Source organism: Pleurodeles waltl, chromosome 5 (assembly GCF_031143425.1).
Source record: "Pleurodeles waltl isolate 20211129_DDA chromosome 5, aPleWal1.hap1.20221129, whole genome shotgun sequence".
NCBI classification, from domain to species: domain Eukaryota; kingdom Metazoa; phylum Chordata; class Amphibia; order Caudata; family Salamandridae; genus Pleurodeles; species Pleurodeles waltl.
This window is the reverse complement of record NC_090444.1, coordinates 54,549,706-54,572,381: the sequence shown is the minus strand read 5'-3', so window position 1 is coordinate 54,572,381 and position 22,676 is coordinate 54,549,706. Positions and strand designations below refer to the sequence as shown.

The 22,676-nt window shown below is 43.1% G+C and overlaps 1 protein-coding gene across 1 annotated transcript in view; it reads right to left on the bottom strand.

Moving 5' to 3' along the window:
- LOC138296981 (WAP four-disulfide core domain protein 8-like) overlaps nucleotides 1-22,676 on the bottom strand; it is a 300,160-nt gene that overhangs the window by 245,559 nt on the left and 31,925 nt on the right. The window contains exon 2 of the mRNA XM_069236498.1: nucleotides 620-757. Within this exon, the coding sequence (XP_069092599.1) occupies nucleotides 620-710 (91 nt within the window). The 5' untranslated portion in view covers nucleotides 711-757. The remainder of the gene's footprint in view (nucleotides 1-619; nucleotides 758-22,676) is intronic.

The window sequence follows — 22,676 nt, the reverse complement described above, 5'->3', positions numbered from 1 at the left end:
TCCACGCATAGCAGTGTGTCAGAGGAGACAGTGAATGGACATGGAACAATAACTACTGCATCAAACTCCGAGATAGTATCTTCCTGTGTGTGTCAGAGGAGATAGCAAATGGGAGTGTAACAATAACTACAGGGTCACACTCAGAGATAGCGTCTTCCTCCACACCACACAGTGTGTCAGAGAAGACAGTGAATAGGCAGGCGACAATAACTACAGTGCCACACTCAGGGACTAAACATGGGTTAGTGCAGTGTTTGTACATGTGTAATAGTACAGAAGCGGACTGAACTTTTTCATGGTGCAATTTCTTGCACTTCCACAATTTTCGTCAAATATATTAGATGGTGCATCTTTCATGCATCCAGCACAGCACGGATGTGCCACAGCTGATGATAACCGTGTTCACAATAATATGCCCCAGCATGTTACTATATGCACTAGCACCGGGCAGAGCACTTAGGAGTAATCCAGCTACTATTGTATCCTGCAGCATGCGCCACCAGGAAACAACACAGTGGCATAACACAGACCCCTAAAGCTCTTTAGAAAAAGACACAATCTCGATCACTCAGATAACTTGTGCAGTCAGATGCTGAAAGCCTGATCCTTGCATACTCACCTTCAGGTAAGTTTTCACCCTCCACTGGAAGCGCCTTGTAGGACCCAAGGAGGACAGCAAGGAGCAGAATGGCACCTGGAGTCCTCATCATGAGGTCTACAGCAATATCAGAACCACTGCTGCACTGATGTCTGGGATCTATAGGATGACACATGAAGAGAAGAAGGGATGGATGACTCAGGAAAAGACAGACTGGACACCAGCCAAGAATTTTTAAGACCACCACTGCCAAAACCAGCAGCATTATAGACACTCCCAGACAAAACAATTTTCGTCATTGTGAACTTCTTTTGTTAAAGACAGAATAGATCTTTGACTACTGTAGTCAACCATGGGAATTCCCCAAGGGATATAGTTGTGAAATAAATAAATGTAATTGCACAATTAACCTTTAAGGCTGCTGATGGCAAGCTCTATGCGCTGCTGCCTAAAAGAGTCTCCCATCAGAGTCAACTGCTCCTCTGTAGGATTCATAACTGTTGAAATAATGATTAGTGCAGCACAGGGGTCCCGCACCAGGGACCTCTGGCCATACAGCAGAGACTTGCAACCCCTGCTATTTGCATCCCTGGCAAAATTGGCCAAGAAAAGAAGGTAACTAGTCACTTAATGAGCATTGTTTACTTTAAACAGTTTCCAAGGGAACCAGGACTGGGACCGGAACTTTAGATTCTGCAAAAATATATTCAGTAGTGCAATGGGCACTCCTGTGATTAAATAAATGAAATAAAACACTTGCCCATTTTTAAATAAAGTAGCTGCCATGTTTCATTATCATAATAACATGAAAAGATACCAGTTTGATAAAATCGTCATCTGATGTGTCACAGAAGTAATAGTGTGTCACAAAAATTAACATAAATCAAAAGGAATCAACAATAAAGAATAATTTAGGCCAGTACCATAATACAAATGTAATGTACGAGGGACTGCTGCACAAAAAACAAGTAGTGCAACTACAACCAGGTTTTTAATTTTATGTCCTAATGTAGTTTTGCTACTTTTTGGAAATTGCAAATTTCGAATCTACATGCAAAGTTGTACCGGTCACAGATTTCCATACGGATCCCTCAGGGAATCACATGCTGTTTATGGTTGGACTCCCTATCCATTGTACACCGCTCTCCACGGATGGGAACTCCACACATTGCAAATGGATTCCCTTTGTGCAAAGGGACACTTTTTTGTTTCTCTTTCTTTCATCTGCCATTAAAATATGTTTCCACTTGGACAAATATCTTCCATTACACCCCCACCAAATGTGGCGGGGATCCATTCTTCTTCCGACGCTGTAATGGAATTTACACCACCACTTGGCTGGAGTAAGAATGCCAACCTTGCCAGGCTGGAGAGAGGAATGATATGAGTTTGTGTTCACACACAAACCTTCTAGTTTCTTGGAATTCACAATCATAGAAGACAAAAATGCTTGGAACACCCAGGTACACCCATACACCCACCCCTCGAACAGAACTTACAGATGTAGAGAACCCCAAACTTATGGTGGAGATATCAGCTTCTGTAAAAGGGTTTACACCTGCCAGGAATGCCTTTGTGAATTCTTGACAAGCATAAGGGAAGTAAATTTGGTCACATTTATGACTGAATTTATTTTTGTGAGTAGGCCCCATGGCTCACATCAAATTATGCAGGTGGACATAATTATTGATTCTTTCAAAATATGTGTATTCCTCTCCATCTGATTTATTCATACATTTCTTTTTGAGTAATACTCCTGGGTAACCAATAAATCATGTATTGACTTTATGATAAAACCAGAAAACTATACAACACATTCCATATACAACAGTAATGTCAATGACAATGACCAACACCTCAACATGCTATTAATATATTGCGGTGATAAGAATACCATTAACATTTCTCAGTACCAGCCTCCATAAAGAAGCTATTAATGTTCTGATCTTCATGGTGTAGGTTTACATGGGGTCCCCTCTACACTCCAATGTGTCCAAATTTTGCGGTAGTGCAGTAGGCACCCTTTATGAAGGTAAATCGGTTTCTGTAGGCTCATGCACTGATATAGGCCCTGGCACCATTTCCTAAATCTCAGCTGGTTTATGTAATTTCACATCCAAGCAATGTCTGTCTTGGCAACCAGGAGCCCAGGCTACATCAGTGCCATTTGTACCCGTTGCAGTGAAGATCAGTGTTTTTGTGGAGTATAACCAATTTGGGGTCACTAGGTAGCTTCCCACCCAACACTGCACTAAGGGAAGAAAGAATCAACGAAAACTCCACCATCAGTGACCATAAACAACATTCTATCTATTCTATTTCATTCTCCAGGACTTCTTAAGCGCACAGGGTACTTCCTTGCCACAAATTTATTAGAAAATACAGGTTTTTTTCAGGCTTTCCTGAATGTTGGTTCTGATTCCATTTTCCTTAGCAGTAAACCCTAGAGAGTTCCAAACTGTGGGGACATGGTAGGCAAAAGAACAACTCCAGGCTCTGGCTTTATTTATTCTTGGGACTGCTAAGAGCTGCTGGTCAATGGAGCATAAGATCCTTTCTGGCTTGTAATGTGTAAGAAGCCTCTGAGTTAATTTGGATCCTTTAGTGTATACCACTCTATACCGCTCGGTGTCCAATTCTGAGTTTGGCAGGCGGACCACCAGACCGCCGCTGCGGTGGTCAAAAAAAGCCAGCGGGACAGCAGTTCCCAGATTGCCATATAATGATGAGTCCAGCCAGAACAGCCAACTGTTATGCCAAACCGTGGAGAGCCAGTGCTGCAGCCGTCTGTAATCTTGGCAGTCTGCACTCCGGCGATGCCAGCATCATAAGCAATCACCAAACCTATTACAAACACATAGGCATGTAGTGGTGCCCTAGCAGCAGTTAGCCGACGCAGGTCACCTGCCATGGTGCACACTCAGTAAAGCAATAGACAAGTGTCCATTGGATGCATTAAAAAAACAACACAGTTGACATCCATGGACCTAGTGGAGACACCTGCAAATCACACTATAGAACACACCCCTTCATAGACCAGCATCCTTTGCATCCACACTGCAGCAAAGAGAGAATACAAACCCCCATATACTCTAATTTCAAGAAAGATAAGGCACCCATTTTTTCACAATCCCATTCAGCCACTACACACACTCTTTTATATCTACCCCCACATCACTCATTTTTTTTTATTTAAACCCATGTCACTTCCTTTAATTTTCCACCAGATAACGTCCTAAAAATCCCTATTTTTCTGACGATGTGTTGAGAGTCATGCTGGATGAAATCATAAGGGTAGAGCCACAGTTGTTGGGAGCCCAAGTCCAGCATACTCCTCTCAGTAGGGAAATGGAAATGCGGCAAAGGATAGTAGACAGAGTGAATGCAGTAGTCACCACTCTGCGCACAAAGGAGGACATTAGGAAGATGTAGAATGACCTTAGGGGCAAAGTGCATTTTCTGGCCACTAGGCAAGAAATGGAGGCAACAAGACTGGCGGTGGCCCTCCCAGTGCCCCATTATAACTCTTTTCCTGTGATTAGAAGGTGTTGGCCATCCTGAATCCTGAGAGTGTGATGAAATATCTGGGGGTGCGGAGTCTGATAAGTTACATCACAAAAAATGACACAGAATTCAAATGTCTTGCATGTCTATAGCTCAGCTGGGTGTTAAGCATTTGACTAGACTGGGGAGTCAGAGATCCACAGGCCTACAACTACCAGGAGGCCCTGTGGCTGTAACTCCAACCAATAGGCCTCTGTGCTCACCCTCAAATATCCCTGTTTGTTTCCTTAAAACTGATGTCCACCCCCCTTGTTGGTAAGCATGTGTCTAGTGGTAGGAGGCAGCAAGCGACAGTCCCACAAGTACCAGGAGGACCTGTGTCTATAACTCCAACCAGCAGACCCCTGTGCTCACTCCCAAGTACACCCGTTTGTTACCTCTCAACTGATGTTCATCCCCCTTGTTTGTAACCACAAGTATGGTGGGGGGAGGCAGCTAGTGAAAGGACCACAACTACCAGCAGGCACTGTCTCTGTAATTCCAAATACACCTGTGTGTTAACTCACAACTGATGTTCGCACCCCTTGTTGGTAACCATGTGTATAGTGGGGGGAGGCAGCACATGACAGGCCCACAACTACCAGTAGGCCGTGTTCAAACAACTCCAGCAAACAGGCCTCTGTGCCCACACCCAAGCACCCCTGTTAGTTCTCTTAAAAGTGATGTTTACCCCCTTGTTGATAAGCACGTGCCTAGTTGGGGGAAGCAGCAGGTGACAGGCCCACATCTAGAAGTAGGCCCTGTGCCTGTACCTCCAACCATGAGGCCCTTATGCTCACCCCCAATCACACCTGTTTGTTAACTTGTGACTGATGTTCACCCCCTTGTTGGTACGCCTGTGTCTAGGGGGTGGAGTCAGAAAGCCATAGGTCTACAACTACCAGGAGGCAGAAACCAGAAGAAACAGACCAGAAACAAGCATCCGACGACTGATTTCAGGGTATCAACCTTCATCAGCCAGGCTAGATTGACTCCAGTGGCATAACAAGCACAGGACCCATGTCTGGGCATACCCTTCCCACTTAGGGCAACAACTACAAAAACAACAGATAATGGATGGAGTGCAGAACAAATCATGCTTTCACTCCCTGTCACACTTCTGGGTTTAATCCATCAATTTCTGTGCTTGTCATGCCATTCCAGCTTGGACCCAGCCATATGCAAATTAGTCTAGACCCTGCTCCCCATGCGAACAGTCCTGCCCAAACAGCCAGGCCCAGTCCTCCCTGTACAGGAAACAAACATTCTGAGACCGGTTTCAGAATATCACCCTTTGTCAGCCAGGCTACCTTGAATCTGGTGGCATAGCAAGCACGGGACCCATGTCTGGGCATCCTCTTCCCACTTAGGGGGACACATGCAAAACAACAGATGATGGACGGAATGCAGAACAAATCAAACATTCAGCCCCTGTCACAGATCTGGGTCTAATCTATCAGTTTTTTTTGCTTGCCATGCTATCAGGTTTTGAACCAGTCATATGTAAATCAGTCTTGACACTGCTCCCCCTGGGAATAGTCCAGCCTGAACTGCTAGGCCAGGTCCTCCCTAGACCAGAAACAAGTATCCTGGGACCGGTCTCAGGGTATCACTCTCCATCAACTAAGCTAGCTTGAAACTGGTGGCATAGCAAGCACAAGACCCACTTCTGGGCATACCCTTTCCACTTAAGGTGACAAATACAAAACCAACAGATGATGAACGGAATGCAGAACAAATCAAACATTCACCCCCAGTCACAGATCTGGGTTTAGTTTATCAGTTGTTTTGCATGTCATGCCTTTTCAGTTTGGACCCAGCCATATACAAATCAGTCTTGACCCTGCTCTCCATGGGAACAGTCCATCCTGAACTGCCATGCAAGGACCTCCCTGAACCAGACACAAGCATCCTGAGACCGGTTTCAGGGTATCATCCTTCATCCGCCAGACTACCTACAGTCATTATGTTTTATTTGGTTCTTCTGAACTTGCAGTGTAAGGCAATCACAATATTGCTTGGCACTAGTCACAACAGCAGCTTTAAACCCTGTGAAAGGCTCTGTGCATTGGATCTAGTGATTGTAGTGGACGTTCTGATACATTACATGCTCCTGTTAAGAATTAATGCTCCTGGGTACTGTGTCAAAACTTGAAGTATTCAAATATTTTCAGATATCCTTTTCAGAAAGATCTTCAAAACGTATGTTTCAGGGCAAATATATTCAGAATACAATGCAGTGTAGCACACCGTTTAGTCCCATTTGTAAACAGGCTATTCAGGAAGTAATCCCTCCCAGTAACTCCGTCCTCCTGTAAGGAGTTCTGCCCTCTTGCGACGCTTGCTGGGATCCCACATCCCCTGTACCTGATACGGATTGCACCGATTAGTTGGGTCCTTTTATTTTGTGCTGTTTGGTGACAAGCTGCCAATGGGTCTGGATTAGGAGGGCCAGTCTTATATACTTCTCAAGGTTTGCAGGATCATCGCAAATAGCTAATCCTTTCCATTCAAGCATTACATTTGGGATTTAGTTTAGCCCTTATTTTCTAATGACTCATACAGGACAACAAATCTGAGAAAGCAAAGGTTAACTTGGGCATGGATCTGGAAAACGTGGTAAGTCGATTTGAAACACAGAAGGACCATTTTGAAGTCCTGACCTCCCAGAATCTGTGTCTTGCTGCCTACTGGAATTTAGGGATCAACTTCTCAATCAAAGCTCAGGAGGCAGGTCTTGAATATTGACACTGTGGCTTGCAAATGGTATCATCAGGAGCTATATATTCCAGACAGACGCTTGTATCTACCATTCTTATTCATTTTGAAAGTGGCACTCTTAGTACACGCCAGTGTGTCTAAAACATCTGACAATATTGATTTCTAAAGGTAGACACAGGATGGCTGTACCTGGACCTTGTTGGTCCACGGAAAGTGATAGCCTGCTTGTATGAGGGAATAAGCTGCCAAGTTCCCCTAGTCCAGTCATTGATATCTGCTCCTGTCCAGGCTTTTGCATTGAACTTTGGGTCTTACAGTCTTGCTTATTTTTATCAAACCAGGACTACAACTTCCAGAATGCAAGGAAAACCTCTTGACTGGAATAGCAAGTCACAGAGGACCTGTGAACCGGGGTCAATATGATTCAGTAAAGTCTATGGCATTTCATGCATGTGTGATCTCAATTCCTGAATCCCACGTGACCCTATCACAGTGACATTCCATATGTTGCTTGCCATTTAATACTTTAATTGGGTAATACACATGTCAGTGATGGTTCCATGAGAGCCTGCATCCTATAAACATACAAATAGGTTAGGGTGAGAGCCTCCTCAGCTTGTACCACAGCGGTCTTCAGGGTCTTTCTTACAACACTGGCAGAAAATAAAACTTTAATGGATGCTGTTTACATCCATTCTCCAAACCTAAACCCCTGTCAGCATTAGAAAGCATATTACCCAATACACAATTCAAGAATCTTCTTATATTTCTGCATTGATTCTCCGGGAAGAAACACAACCTCCACCCCTCAGATGAATTGTGCAGTCAGAGCCTGAAGGCCGATCCCTATGTAGTCACTTGCAGGATACTGTGATTTATTGCATAACACAGGAAGAGGAGCAAGGAAGGATGATGCTGGCAAAGATGGGCTGGGCACCAGCCAAAGATGTTTTGAAACCTGCAGCAATATAGACACTCACAGATAACCTGAATTTGAAACTTTCTCAAGGGACGTGGCTGTGAAATAAATGCCATTTACACAATGCACAATAAACATTGAGGTTGCTCAAGATAAGATAAGATCTGTGTGCTGTCTTTCATCAGAGTTGAGTACATATTGAGGCAGTCAGAGCTGTTGAAATAATCACCAGGACATTACTGCACGAGGGACCTAAGTAGAGCATAGCCTTGCCTCTTGCGACCCCTGGCACTGCTTTTAGGATCCCTGTCTGAATGGGTCTAGAGAAGAAGGCAATTCGTAGCTTAATCAGCACTGTTTACAGGTGTGCAGCTTCATGGGGGGGCTGTAGGAAAGTACCATCTTGGCTGGCATGTTACCCCCATTTTTACTTGTGTGTCAGTTTGTTTTTGCCTGTGTCACTGGGATCCTGATAGCCAGGACCCCAGTGCTCATAGTTTGTGACATATATGTGTTCCCTGTGTGGTGCCTAACTGTATCACTGAGGCTCTGCTAACCAGATTCTCAGTGTTTATGCTCTCTCTGCTTTTAAAATTGTCACTGCATGCTAGTGACCATTTTTACCAATTCCGATTGGCACACTGGAACACCCTTATAATTCCCTAGTATATGGTACTTAGGTACCCAGGGTATTAGAGTTCCAGGAGATCCCCATGGGCTGCAGCATTTCTTTTGACACCCATAGGGAGCTCAGACAATTTTTACACAGGTCTGCCACTGCAGCCTGAGTGGAATAGCGTCCACGTTATTTCACAGCCATTTTACACTGCACTTAAGTAACCTATATGCTAAAGAGCTGGTTTAGCAGTACTGTGGGTCCATGGTGGAGCCTCCAGGATGCATGGAATTGGCTCCCCAATACCAAATTTGGAATGGGGGGACAATTCCATGACCTTAGACATGTTACGTGGCCATATTCGGAGTTACCACTGTGAAGCTACATATAGGTATTGACCTATATGTAGTGCACGCGTGTAATGGCGTCCACGCACTCACAAAGTCCGGGGAAATGGCCCTGAACTATGTGGGGGCACCTTTGCTAGTGCAAGGGTGCCCTCACACTTAGTAACTTTGCACCTAACCTTCAGCAAGTGAAGGGTAGACATATAGGTGACTTATAAGTTACTTGAGTGCAGTGAAAATGGCTGTGAAATAGTGTGTGCACTATTTCACGCAGGCTGCAATGGCAGTCCTGTGTAAGGGTTTGTCTGAGCTCCCTATGGGTGGCAAAATAAATGCTGCAGCCCATATGGATCTCTTGGAACCCCAATGACCTGGGTACCTAGGTACCATATACTAGGGACTTATAAGGGGGGTCCGGTGTGCCAATTAAAATTGGTAAATTAAGTCACTGGCCTAAAGTGACAAATTTAAAAGCAGAGAGAACACAAGCACTGAGGTTCTGATTAGCAGAGCCTCAGTGACACAGTTAGGCACTACACAGGCATACACATTAGGCCACAAACTATGAGCACGGGGTCCTGGCTAGCAGGATCCTAGTGATACAGGCAAAACATACTGACATATAGTGTTTTATGTATGAGCACTGGCGTCCTGGCTAACAGGATCCAAGTGACACAGTAAAATCACACTGACACACACTCACAAACAGGCCAAAAGTGGGGGTAACCATACTAGAAAGAGGCTACTTTCTCACAAAGACTGCAACAAAAATTCAGGAAATGAGATACAGTCAGTCAAAATGATCATTAATCGGTTAATTAACACCATAAAAGGCATTGCAATGTATCTTCGTCTTGTAATGTGCCAAACGGGAAATGACATCACAGGAAAATACTCTCCTATAGCTTGGAATAGGGAACTAAGATTTCTTCCACTGAACTGACCATTGTCTAGGAAGGGCTGCTTACAATGTTATTATTTGTTACCCTTTTTCAAATTCTCATGGTGTTCATTCAAAAACAAATAAGAAGCCCAGGTTTGGCATTCTGTTTGCCATTTGGATTTTGAAGTCCCTTTGTCACCCTTTGCACTCCACATAACTCAGCAAATCCCTTCAGTTTACAGTGAGAGCAAAATGCAGGAACATTCCAGGTGGTGGGGACACTGAGCCTTTCAGTGAGTGCAGTGTCTGACAGTTTTCCTGAGCCGCTAGCGTGCAAAACTTTGCATTCTCTTGTGTTGCTTCCAGCTGCCCTTTCAAGCAAGGCTCTTACACAGAATCAGAACCAAGAAACCCCCGTAGGTGGTAGTGTACTCTACAAATACCTATAGTATAACATTACAAAGAAGCACAGAAGACTGAAAGAAGTTGCTAGGATAATGAAGGAGCTCTCACCTGCTGATAGAGTCACTTAAAGCTTGACTCCTTCACTGGAGTTTTGTCACCAATTGAATGATTTGTTTCATAAATAAAATGCAATTAATTAGAGACAGCATTGTTAGATATTCAAGTTCCATGGAGACAGCAGAACCTGGCATAAGTATCTACAAGAGCAGATGACAAAATCAGATCAGGCTCACAATAGTCCAATTTATCCCCATAGAAGCCTTCACAATGATAAACATGGCTTCCATTAGATTAGGATTAGATTATGCATTGTTTAACTTGCACTGGTTAAGTGAGATGGCTCTTGTGTTACTTATGTTTTTCGTGAGCTCTTTGTTCCTTTTGGAATCTTTTGTAGTCTCCTATATCTGTTTAGAGTAGAAGTCTTTGCCAGGAAAAATCACATAGTTGTTATGCTCATATATTATTATCAAAAGTTTAATTACAAAATGTATAAAAACAGATTTGTTGTGCAAGAGGTCTCCTAAATGATGTTCTCCATAGGTTGCAAGTGGGGCAAAATGAGTCCGCTCACTTCATATACAAAATGTCGTACCCATGCTACCCCACGGCACTGGGCAAACAGAATAGAATGAGTATTCACCCAGTCCTGCTCAGTTTAGGTTTAGTCTTATTTTAAGGGAATTGGTTAATTTTCTTGCAATCTGTCCAGCTACATGCCTTTGTTTCAGGATTGGCACTCCCGCTGTCTACACTGTTCCTCAGGATAAGAAAAAGGTAATACAGTGTCTGTTTTCCCAAACTCAATCCGTGATCTACATTCACTCTGCATTCATGCATGAATCTTGTGTATGCTTAGGAAATGATAAATCCTTCAGGCATGAGTATTTAATGAGTTTACACTGGTAATACTACCACTGCCATACAAATGCACTCCATATCAATGAAAAATAAAAAAATTATTGAAGATTCTGCAGATCAGCAATGATGGACTGGAGATTGAATTTCTGATGTTATGAATGGGAGTATATGAAATGAACAGCCCAAAGATGTTCTGAATGCACAAAATCCATTGGCACTGGCTTCAGGAAAGATCTAAATTGTTCAAGTGGCAATAAAACGAACTATAAAGATAATGTTTGAATAAAGGATTTTGTAAGAACTACTTCAAATCGCCGTGCGATTTCTCAATTTCCAGAATAAGTGCTTACTACATGTCTTGTTGATTTATGACATAGGACTTATTTGTTTTTAAGTTCAAATGCTGAGTTATGTTTTGTACTTGGCTTTATGTAAATAGTGCTATACCATGCTTTATTTCTTTATGGTTCCAGATTTATAATAAACATACAAAAGTCATTTACATTAAAATGTATTGTGAAAATATTTGTTACAGTTTTTTTACAACTTTAATACATTTTTTAATTACCAATATATTGTAGCATAGGGAGCTGTAGAGACAATTGCCACAGTACTGTTAATTTAATTTTTAATTAAATACTTCATTAGTCTACATATTTTAAATGTAAATATTTGCTTAAAGATTTATAACCAAAAAATCCCTCAAAAAGAAAAATAATATATTTTATCATGTATTAATATTTATTAAAATAGATGTATAGAATTAATTAAATGTAGTCAAACTTTTAACATAGTTTACCAGTGCAGCATAATTTGACAGGTAAAAAAAACATCTTTCAGCAAAGGTTATGACCACATCCCTAACATCAGACGTACTGATAATGCACTAAAGCACTGAACCCTATAATCCCACAATTGAATAAATGTGAGCATGTGCTAAAGTAAACATGTGTTTACGTAAACATGTACGAATGGTAGATAAAGCGATACTAAAGTGATGGTGTGCTGGAAGAAAACATAAAGTTAGAACCACCTTAAAAGGAAAGACAGACAAGGCTTGGAGGGCAACATCCTATAAAGAACCTAATAGTATCTATCACTGCACTGCTAAAGTTAACCTGTGCGAAGATGCCAAGAATATACAAAAATAATAATATAGAGTTGCCCAGGGTAATACCATTCCCCTACCACCCTGGTAGCCCAGACAATATACACAACAACATCCCCACAAATTACATTTAAAATAGTGCCATGATGATTGAAATCCCTGTAGATCCTCCAACCTTTTAGCATATGCTTCCTGGTCTGGACATTTTTTTAACCAGTCTTCATATGATGGAGCCTGTTCTGTAGAGCAGAATTGAAGAATAAGCGACTGAGCCACTGAAAGTGCAATTGACATAACTAGTTGTGCAGATTTGCTAACTTCATAGTCCTGTGTTTGTCGAGCAAAACCAAATAGAACCAACAATGGTTCCCACTCTGCACCTACTCCCAGAGCCCAGCTAAAGGCCGAAGAAAGATAATGCCAAAAAGGCAGAAGTTTTGGGGAGGTGTATAAAATATGAAGCCATACACCAGCGCCCTCCTGCTTACACTAAAAGCAACGACCCTCCAAAGAGAGAAATATTCTGTGGAGGGTCGCAGTAGTACAATATGCTATCCACTGAGATAAGAATGACATTCTCTTAAAGTTGGCTGCCCTTAAGGCTTTGTGACCCAAAAAAGAGATCACTTGCCAGTCATTCTCAGAAAACCGGCATTGCGTGGCTTCACCAATCTTCTCTAGAACATCTGTCAAGCACCCCTGTGCTCCTTTATTGCGTAACAGCCTATACCAGCTCCCCATACCAAAAAGTCTAGACCTAAAAAGTGCGCACAACACAGGGTGTGTTTCTAAGTGGGGATCGAAATAGTGGGCTCTCAAAAAATGAACAATCTGCGGATAACTAAGAATAAATTGATCACATAAATCACCACATCCGGCACACATATCCTACCAGGTCATACATTTACCATGGAGTAAAAACTGTCCTACTTCCTTAAACCCAGAGTGGTATCAAACTTTAACATGTGATGAAGAAAGTTGAAAGCCCTTACACCTTGCCTCATAGAGACCATGAGTTTAAAACTTGATAAGATTTGAATAGAGTGTTAAAATAATGACAACCGGGCACTCCAGCCCTGTATTAGCTTATATTTGTTTTTTTTGTGGTAATTTCGGGATCTTAATAAAAACCGGAAGCCGTGTACCAGTCTCCTGCATCATTAGGTCTAGAAAATCAAGGGTTGTTCCTCCAGTCAATGTTCTGACTCATAAAAGCTGCCTCATAGTAAGTCTGTAAATGAAGGAGATCAAACCCCCTCCTGTGCAGTCTCAAGCTGGAGCACTGAATACTTCACCCTAAGGGGCAGATTTAAGAGCCCCTAGCACCTCCTTGAGGTCAAAATTGCTGCACCAAATTTACAAAATGATGCAATGCATGCATTGCACCACTTTCTGATCCTTTGCACTACATTATGCATGCGCCAGGCAGAATGTATGCAAAGTGGGGGTTCGCCCGTTAGGGGGGTTTAAAAAATGGTGAAAAGAAAGGTAAGAGATTTTTTTTGCATCACCTTATTCTGTGTTTTTAACTCCTGCTCAGAGCAGGCATTACAAGAAGCCTTCAATGGGCTTTGCAGGATTAGCGTCAACATTTTTTACTGTAATCCTGCAAATCTCTGAACTAGTGTACAATATTTTGACACTAGTTCCCTAATTACTGCCATGGTGGGCTGTATCTTAGATATGGCTCACACATGGTGGCGTTAAGGGGGTGCTATAGGGTGGAAGAAAAGTGGCACTGCACTGGGTGAAGCGCCACTTTTCTTTATACTGACCCTAGGTGTATTACTGTTCCATACGAATTGTCTAAACATACTATCAATATCGCTAAAAAAATCTCTTACTTATTTTAATGGGAAGATACAAAAATAAAAACAGTAAAAGCGGGAGAATAACCATTTTAATAAGAGTCTGCTTATCAATGTCAACAAGAGTAGTGTCCATATATCCAAAAGACCCTTTATTTTAATAAACACTGGAAAAGTTTAAGTTCAAACAACTGGGAAAAGTTACTGGTCACTTAGATCCCAAGATATGGAATAGGCGCTTAAGGTAGAGCTTGTTGCTGCAGAGAAGGATGAAGACTGCTGATGGGAGTATTAAAAAGCAGAAGTTTGGTTTTCTTTTGGTTGATTTAATGGCCTCCAATATCTTGAAACTGTGAGAATTCCCCCAACACTCTCTGCACATTCTCCCTATCAGGTTTCAAGTAAAGAATAGCATTGCCATCGAACATTTTCAATTTGGGCATACTGGCTATAGGGGCATCAATAGTCAAGTTGGCCCTTATCCTAACAGCAAGGGGCTCTTAAAAAAAAAGTAAATAAAATAGGGGAAAGGGGACATTCCTGCTGACTCTCCCGATCAATGTCAACTACTCCCAGTAGCTGAGAATTAACCATTACTTTAGCTTGGGCACCTTGATAACTTAGCGAGCGTGCTAATAAACTGGAGAGGGAATCCACATTTTTTGAGAGAAGAAAAGAGAGCATGCCAATTGATTAAATCAAAAGATTTCTCAGCATCGACCATTGTTACTGTCCCTCTAGTATTATTAGCTGAGAAATAGTCTAATGCTTGTACTAAAAAGCTGGTGTTGGCAGCCATGAGCCGACTGGTCACAAAACCCATCCAATCCCTTAGATCAGAGTTTGAGCCAGAGGAGTAGTATGAGAAGCCCATATCTTCAATATTATTCTATAATCTGTAATGAGCGAACTAATGGGGTGGTATGAATTTACATCACAAGGACTTTTTCATTTCTAAAAAAAGCTGACTATCGTAGGCTATCCTACCTCCTTCTTTCATTGAATTAAACAAGTCAGTCAAAAAAAGAAAAAGATATTTGGCAAAAAATGTATAAAACTCTGATGGAAAGTCATAGTTGCCAGCTAACTTTTCATTTGGCATAGCCGAGGGAGCTTCCTGTGCTTCCCTAATGGTTATGGTGTCAATTAGTTTTTTGGCCTGAGAGCTAGTCATTCATGCAAGGCTGATTGATTTAAAATAATCAGATAGCTGAGGCTGCGTAGTCTGATAGCTAGACGCATACAGTGCTGTATAGTGCTGCCAAAATAGTTTGGAGACCTGATTTGTGTCAGAAACCATTCCACCCATAGTCAAGTTAACTAGTTCCCTCACCACTGAGTGTTCCTGCCTTGCCCAAGTGGACCAAGCCAAAAAATTCACCTATTTGCTGAACTCTTCATACATTCTTTGCTGGAATGCCCTTGAGCTCTCAATTTCCTCTAAGGTAAAATATTCCAGCAACTTATCCTGCTTTTTTGCAAGATTTTCGGTTGTAGCGAGAGGCCCTTTAATTCTGGTCCGCAGCCACAATTGTGTTTTTTGCGAGTTTTATATTGCCAAGTCTGATGAGCAATTATATGGCCCCTTGCTGCAGCTTTAAAAGCCTTCCACAGATTAAAATTTGAGGCAGTGCCACAATTTTACAAAAAGAAGTCCTGAATAAACTGCTGCATATCGGAAAGCCATGCCTCATCAGATAACAAAGACCAATCCAATTGCCACCTAGGCCTCTCATTCCTTGATGCCTCTAGCTTTATTGTGATTGAGACCACCGAGTGGTCATAGAAAGAATTGGCCCAGATGTCAGAATCGAACCTCTCAATGCAGCGGGAGACCGGGAAGAACTCAATGCGGGAAGCAGTGTGATATTGTTGTGAAAAACAAGTAAATTGCATAGTACTGGGATGTTCGCACCCCCAAGGGTCCAATAGGGAAAAATTATGCTTAATTACATCTAGGTCCTTTTTAGGGTTGCGCGCTCAAGTGCTCTGGCCTCTGTTGTAATCTGTGTGGGCTTTTAACCACGCCCACCACATGCCCATCAGTGGGCTTGTCTTTTAAAATTCACTTGATATCATTTGCGAAAGGCATACATACGTCAAGGCCTTTTGCCTTGTTTAGCCCTCCTCGACAACACTGGTAAACTACTGAAAACATGAGGCTCCATGTTTTCTGCATGGTTTCTGGACTACTTTTTCTTTTTAATTCCTACAAAGCGCGATCTCGCTGGGTTTTACACAGCACGATTTTGCTACTTTTAAAAAAAAATATTGTTTCGTAAATTTCCCATATCCCGATCCAAAACCCCACCTGCGCGCTCTTAGAGATTTGCGGCGGTAGCCACTGCACATATACATTGCCACGGGTGCTCTAGTTTTTGCTTGTCTATGCTTTTGTTCGTTCCATATACTCAAGTTTCAGGCTGTAGACAAACTACCAAGCAGGTAGTCCCATTCCCTGGCACTATTTTTGTGTTAATGAGAGTACCATGGCAGGCGTGCTTAATTTGGTGACACAAATTTTACTTTCTTCTGTCTTGTTCTGCATCAGCCCCTTTTGCCTTTTTCTGGTTTCCTGGGTGGTGGGGTTTTTAACCCTCTGTGCTCCTTTTACAGCACATAGTTTATTTACCATATGAAGCAATATGCACTGGTAACTGGCTTGTACAGGGGAGCAGAGCACCCGGCATTCGAGCAGGGTGCACATGGGCTGTACACATCCACCTCCCCCCGCCCAGGCACATGTGACCTTCAGAGGGCAGCTGGCGCGGATTAGAGGATTTGGCTGATAAGACATTTATTTGGCTTGTTTTCTTTAGGAAGCCTGAATTCTGTCTTTTCCCTTGGCTTGCGTTTTTTTGTATCCATTGGAGCCTCCTTAGAAGTCATGAGAGAAAACAAACACCCATGGCCTGCATCACTGCCAGCCAGATCTGCCCCCGTGAGCATAAACCGGTTTAGAGGCAATGTGAAACCTTAAGAATTTCCAAGTGTATAAAAGTACGACAAAGAGTTATTTAGACCAGAAAAAGAGCCTGGTGGTGAAAGAACTGGTACAGAAATGCGCTCCTTAACTTGTTCCTAATGTTGTCCATAAGGCGCTTCAACATACCACCTTTTATATGCAGTTATCTGAAACCAAGCAAACTTTGCATCAGTTTAGCAACATTAATAAGATGAACGTCCAACTTTGTAGAGATTTGAATCTGTAACCTGCTGATCTTGTCAGTGAGTGCTCAGCTCGCTGAGCTACCTATATCACCCACTATGGTAGCCCAGAATCATGTTTCATTTAGAGAACCCCCTGTGGGTGCCCAAGTGCAGGAGCCACTATAAACAAATTAAGGGGAGGGGGTCTTCTGCTTGCATCCTGTTTCCAGTTTCATGCTGCAGATCTTCTCTGTGATTTGTTTAAAGTGTGCGCTCTCGCGACAAAGTTGTAAACCTGATAGAGTTGTTTTTGCTGTCTGAAGTTTTTTACACGTCATTGTGTCCCTGATGTGATTTGCAGCCTCTGAGACACTCCCCTGCCCCAGGGCCTGTTTCTTCTGGCCCCGGGCCTCTGCAGACAGATCCCCAGGGCTTCTTTGTCTCCCAACAATAGCCCCAGAAGCCGCCCCATTAGGGAGAATACAATCCCAAATGTAATATAGTTGTCTGGCTGAAGGGCTTGGCAGCTGAGCTTCCTGCCTGCAAGATGAAAATGTGAGCGGGTGCCGGGTGATGTCACTCCATGAGGTGCCCCCTCCCTGTGTCTTGACTTCTTGAGTGGTCCTGACGTGCGAGGCTTGGGGAGTCTGCTAGCCTCACTATGGGGGTCTCACCGTCCCGGAGCAGGTGGTGAAGACCGCCGTATTACGAGTTGTGAGGTTTGGCTGAGGCCAAATCTCCATAACTCTGCCTGTCCCGCGTTTGCACCACATGGGCTGGCAGTGACCTCCTCTAATCCGGTGGCCTGAATTACGAGGTTGCAAACTGCCAGGCTTTCTGTGGTGGTCAGCCCGCCACGAAAACCCTGGCGGTCACGCACCCGGCAACAAGAATTTCCATTCATGTTGCCGGCACACACATACACACATGTCCCCGCACATGCGCACAACTCATCACCCATCCACACATTCAGAACGCCCCCTTCATGCATGCATGCATTCACATACACACACATGCAGCACACGCATACATCCACTCAAAATCCCCCCTCACTCGCAAGCATCCACTCAGACACCCCCACTCACTCGCATGCATCCTCTCAGATACCCCAATACATGCGCACATACACGCATACACTCATTCACATTCATTTGCATACACACACGTATTCACCACCCCCCGCAGACACGCACACATGCACCCAAATACACAGACCCCCTCCATTTTCAGATTCTCACTTACCTTCTGAGTTGAGAAGGATGCCTGGAGGGGCTGAGTCCTGGCAGTCTTCCCTCTCTGCCACCGCCACACCAGCAGGACACCGCCAAGCCATAGTAATGCTCATTATATAGCGGGCAGAGAGATTCTGGCATGGCGGTGCCGGCGAGGGAACAGCCTCTGCAGCGTCGACCACCAGAACGAATGATGGCTGCTTTCTGTCTCAATATTGGCGGAGAGCAGCCACCACTCATAATATGGCGATCTGCTCACCTGCTGCACTGGCGGTTGTCTGGCAGGTTTGGCTTTGATGGTCATTTAAATTGACCACCAAAGTCATAATGAGGGCCACAGTGTTTGTGGCGAGCGTGACCTCATGAGCCATCTATCCATCACTTTAGAAATGGGCCAACCAGCTGCAGTGCGCGCTTGGTCAAAGGAGTCTTCCATGGCGGGGGGCACATGGCACATGGCTTTAAGTGGGCTGATTCCTGTCTTAACTTGGCTGCACCACCGCCTTTCACTGCAGCTTTAGAGACTCGTTATAGTTATTTCACAACCCAATAATTTCAGATCTGAAGCATTTTTAATACTATATACAACAAAGCCATTGTTGTACTTATTGCATGCAACTAACCATCTTTGACAAAGTCAATAGTTCTGTCTTGTTTTAGGTGAGATATTGCTTGCTGTATTATATATCTAGATGCAATGACGGAGAGAAGCAGGAAAATACCAGGTGAGCGACACACTATGCTAAGTGCAGATTTTGAGCTTCAAATTTTTCAAGCCGCGCCCTTATTTATACAGGCCATGCCCCCTTGAAAGACCTCCCAGTTTCTTCATCCCACTTATAGCCCTGACTTGGGAGCTCTGAGTCGTCTCTGCCTCGTCTAACACTTGTTTTGTGGCTGCACCGGCGAGGAGCTCTGTGCTGGGAGTCACCGATTCTCCATTGAAATCAAGCTTTGAACTTAGTTTCCCATCTCCATCTCTAGCGTGTGCTGCTATACTAATGCGCCCTACTGGCATTTTCTCACATCTTTACCTGGTGCACATGTAGCTGCACGCTGGCCCATGCAGTATGCATTGCAGCCACCAGCAGTCTGTGCTTGTTCTGTGCTCTGTCTTCACCATCATCCAGTCTCCAGTGCTGCCAGCCAATAAGTGGATTTGAAACGCATGCACTAAAGAACAAACCCATTCCTTTATCCATAAAACTCAAAGTAAGAAGGGCACGTAGTGGGAGATGCCAAAATCCTACTCCGTAGGCGGTATCAAGGCATATTGCTTAGCATCTTGGGTGCTATCAAATCATATTGCTAAGCACCAAAGACGATATTAAGGTACTGCGTAGCACCATGGGTGCTATCAAGCCAACTGCTTAGCAGTTTCTAATCGGGTGCAGGTAGTCCCTTTTGCAACTGTGAGCTTACTCCTCCAGAAGGGGTCATACAAAAGAACAGATGGCTAAAGCCTTGGCGGGATGCAGGCATCTGACCTCTAATGGGGCCTGTGATGTATTGGAGCCGTGCCGTGCCGCGCCGCGCGCACCGAGCCGCGCCGTGCGCAGGTCTCCACGGAGATGCCGAGGAAGAATCCTTGTGCGGTCTCTGAGGGATTGAGCAGCTCGCGACGGGGAGAAGATGGTTGGAGGATTGACGGACGGTGAAGTGGAATCGATGGCTGGGGCTTTATTTATAAAAATAAACGTACCTTCTTTCTCGTGATGCCGTTTGGTTCTTGAACATTTGCCTTTAAGATCTTACACTGGCGACGAGGTGGATTAAATTTTGCCCCAACATCGAGTGAAGACTTGTTTTGGGAAACCAAAGTCCCATTTTTCTTGGAGGCAGTCGAAGGAAGTGCACTTGGAATTGAAGAAAAGAAGTGAAATCAGCCAGATTTCATGAGTTCACGGAGGTGTGGTTTCCTCTTAAAGGGATAGTCGTAAAGGCACTTTTGGAGAACAGTGTTAAAGGGGAAGTGTCTCTTTTCAGCAGTGTTGAAAATGCTTTCAAGACTTATAGGAATGGTTTCCTCTTAAAGGGATAGTCGTGAATCACCGTTAAAGGAGGATGTTTTGCTCTTTTGTTCAACAGCATTTTTCAATGATGGATCCAATTTTATGAAATGATCTGTAGCATCTGTATGCGGTGATAGGCACACCTTTGACTTGAAAGCGAATTTGCCTGTCACAAACATTGCACGGTGATAGGCACACCTTTGGGGAAAGGGTTTTGGGATTCATTTAAGTATTCAGAAAATGTAAAATGTGTGTGATGAATATTATATAGGAATTTGGAGAAGTTAGGATTCTGTTTTCAGCTTACACTAACGTAGTTTATGTATTTGTGTTAGTTGTTTAAATTATCTGATATTTAACAATGCAGAACGTTACACCCCCTCCCTTTTTCTTAAGCAGTCCTGGTGATCCTACTTATTCTTGGGCTAAATGGAAGAAAATGTTTGTTCATTATGCTAGAGTGTGTGGGCCAACACTCAGCGCAGAGAGAAAACATGCACTTTTGATGCACTGTTTAGGAGGTGAAGGTCAAGAGGTACTTGAAAATCTACCAGAGTTAAGTCTTGAAGAATCTAGAAATTTGAATGAATATGAGTTGTGCATTAAAAAATTGGACAAACATTATATACCAAGAGTCAGTACGATAATGGAGAGGTATTATTTTGGTAGAAGAGAACAAGGAAAAGATGAATCGTGGAAGAATACATTACTAGTTTGCGAAAACTGGCAGCCTTTTGTAAATTTGGATCTTCAGTAGACGAAAGAATGAGGGATCAATTTGTACTTAGGTGTAGTAGTGACAAAATTAGGGAAGAATTGTGGTTAAAGGATGAACCACCTTTAGAAGAAGTGATTTTGGTAGCAAAAGGAGTTGAACATATGCTTAAATGTGTTAAAGAGCTAGGCAGTAACAAGGTTATGACTTATGAATCTTCAAAGGTGAATGAGGTGATATGTGAAGTAAAAAGCAAAGAACTTAATACTGTGAGGAGAAAAGATGAGGAGTCTAAGTTTAAAGGAGAATGTGAGTCTAAGTTTAAAGAGGAATGTTTTCGATGTGGGAAAATTGGCCACAAGGCTAATGCTAGTATGTGCCCTGCCTTAAATGTAGTGTGCAATGGCTGTGGTAGAAAAGGTCATTACTATAGATGTTGTCGTAACAAGAAGAAAAGGTATGGTAATGGCAACACTGTGAAGGAGATTAAAGAAGTGTCTCAGGAAGTGGTTTTCCAAGTTGAAACATGGAAAAAAAATGAAGAACATCCAAGCGAAGTGATGAAAGTAGAGGGAGTTGATCTTTTGATGAGGTTTGATTCATGTTCGCAATTAACAATAATTTCCAAGAAAAGCTTTGACTTATTAGCAAAGAAAGTTAAGGTTTTAAATAAAAATGGACGTACACCCGGGTGGTTATGGTGGTCAACCAATAAAAATGTTAGGATTCTTTGAGGGTCATCTTGAATTGAAAGGGAGACATTTAGTTGGTAAAGTTTATGTGTCCAATAAGGGGGACAATCTTTTAAGTTGGGCACATCAAAGATTGTTGGGGGTAATATTGAATCCCAATGCACAACCACAAGTGCAAATACAGTGTGTTAAGGGTGTGGAAGGTGAAGTGATCTCTGAATTTCCTGAAGTGTTTGTGGAGAAATTAGGTTGTTTAAAAGGATACAGACATAGAATTAGACTGAAGAAGGGTGCCACTCCGGTAGTAGCCAAAGTGAGGAAAATACCGTTGGCACTACAAGAGTCGGTGAGGTTAGAATTAAAGAGATTGCAGGATTCTATCCTGAACAGCTGAATGACTATGGTCTAAATCGAATGTTATTTATCTAAAAGGGTTTTTGGTGTATCCGTTTGGAATGCAGTTATTTTATTTGTTTTTTTATTACATACGGTTGTGTTTGGTCAATGTTCATGATGTATATGTAGTTAAGATATGTTTCTTTGTTTAAATATTTGTTCATTATAAGTGGGGGAGATGTGTGATGTATTGGAGCCGTGCCGCGCCGCGCGCGCCGAGCCGCGCAGCGTGCAGGTCTCCACGGAGATGCCGAGGAAGAATCCTCGTGCGGTCTCTGAGGGATTGCGCAGCTCGCAACGGGGAGAAGACGGTTGGAGGATTGACGGACGGTGAAGTGGAATCGATGGCTGGGGCTTTATTTATAAAAATAAACGTACCTTCTTTCTCGTGATGCCGTTTGGTTCTTGAACATTTGCCTTTAAGATCTTACAGGGCCCTTGGGTGGCTTTGTGCATCTCCATGTTATTAAGCAGCCCTACGTTGGTCTGGGTCAGTTTGTGCAACAATTGCCTTCAGTACATTGATTATTGATGCCATTATGGGAATATTTTGAGTGATCCTATTGCTTTAGAGTGGGCTGTGGGAGTTAGGTTACATTCCTGCAGCTTC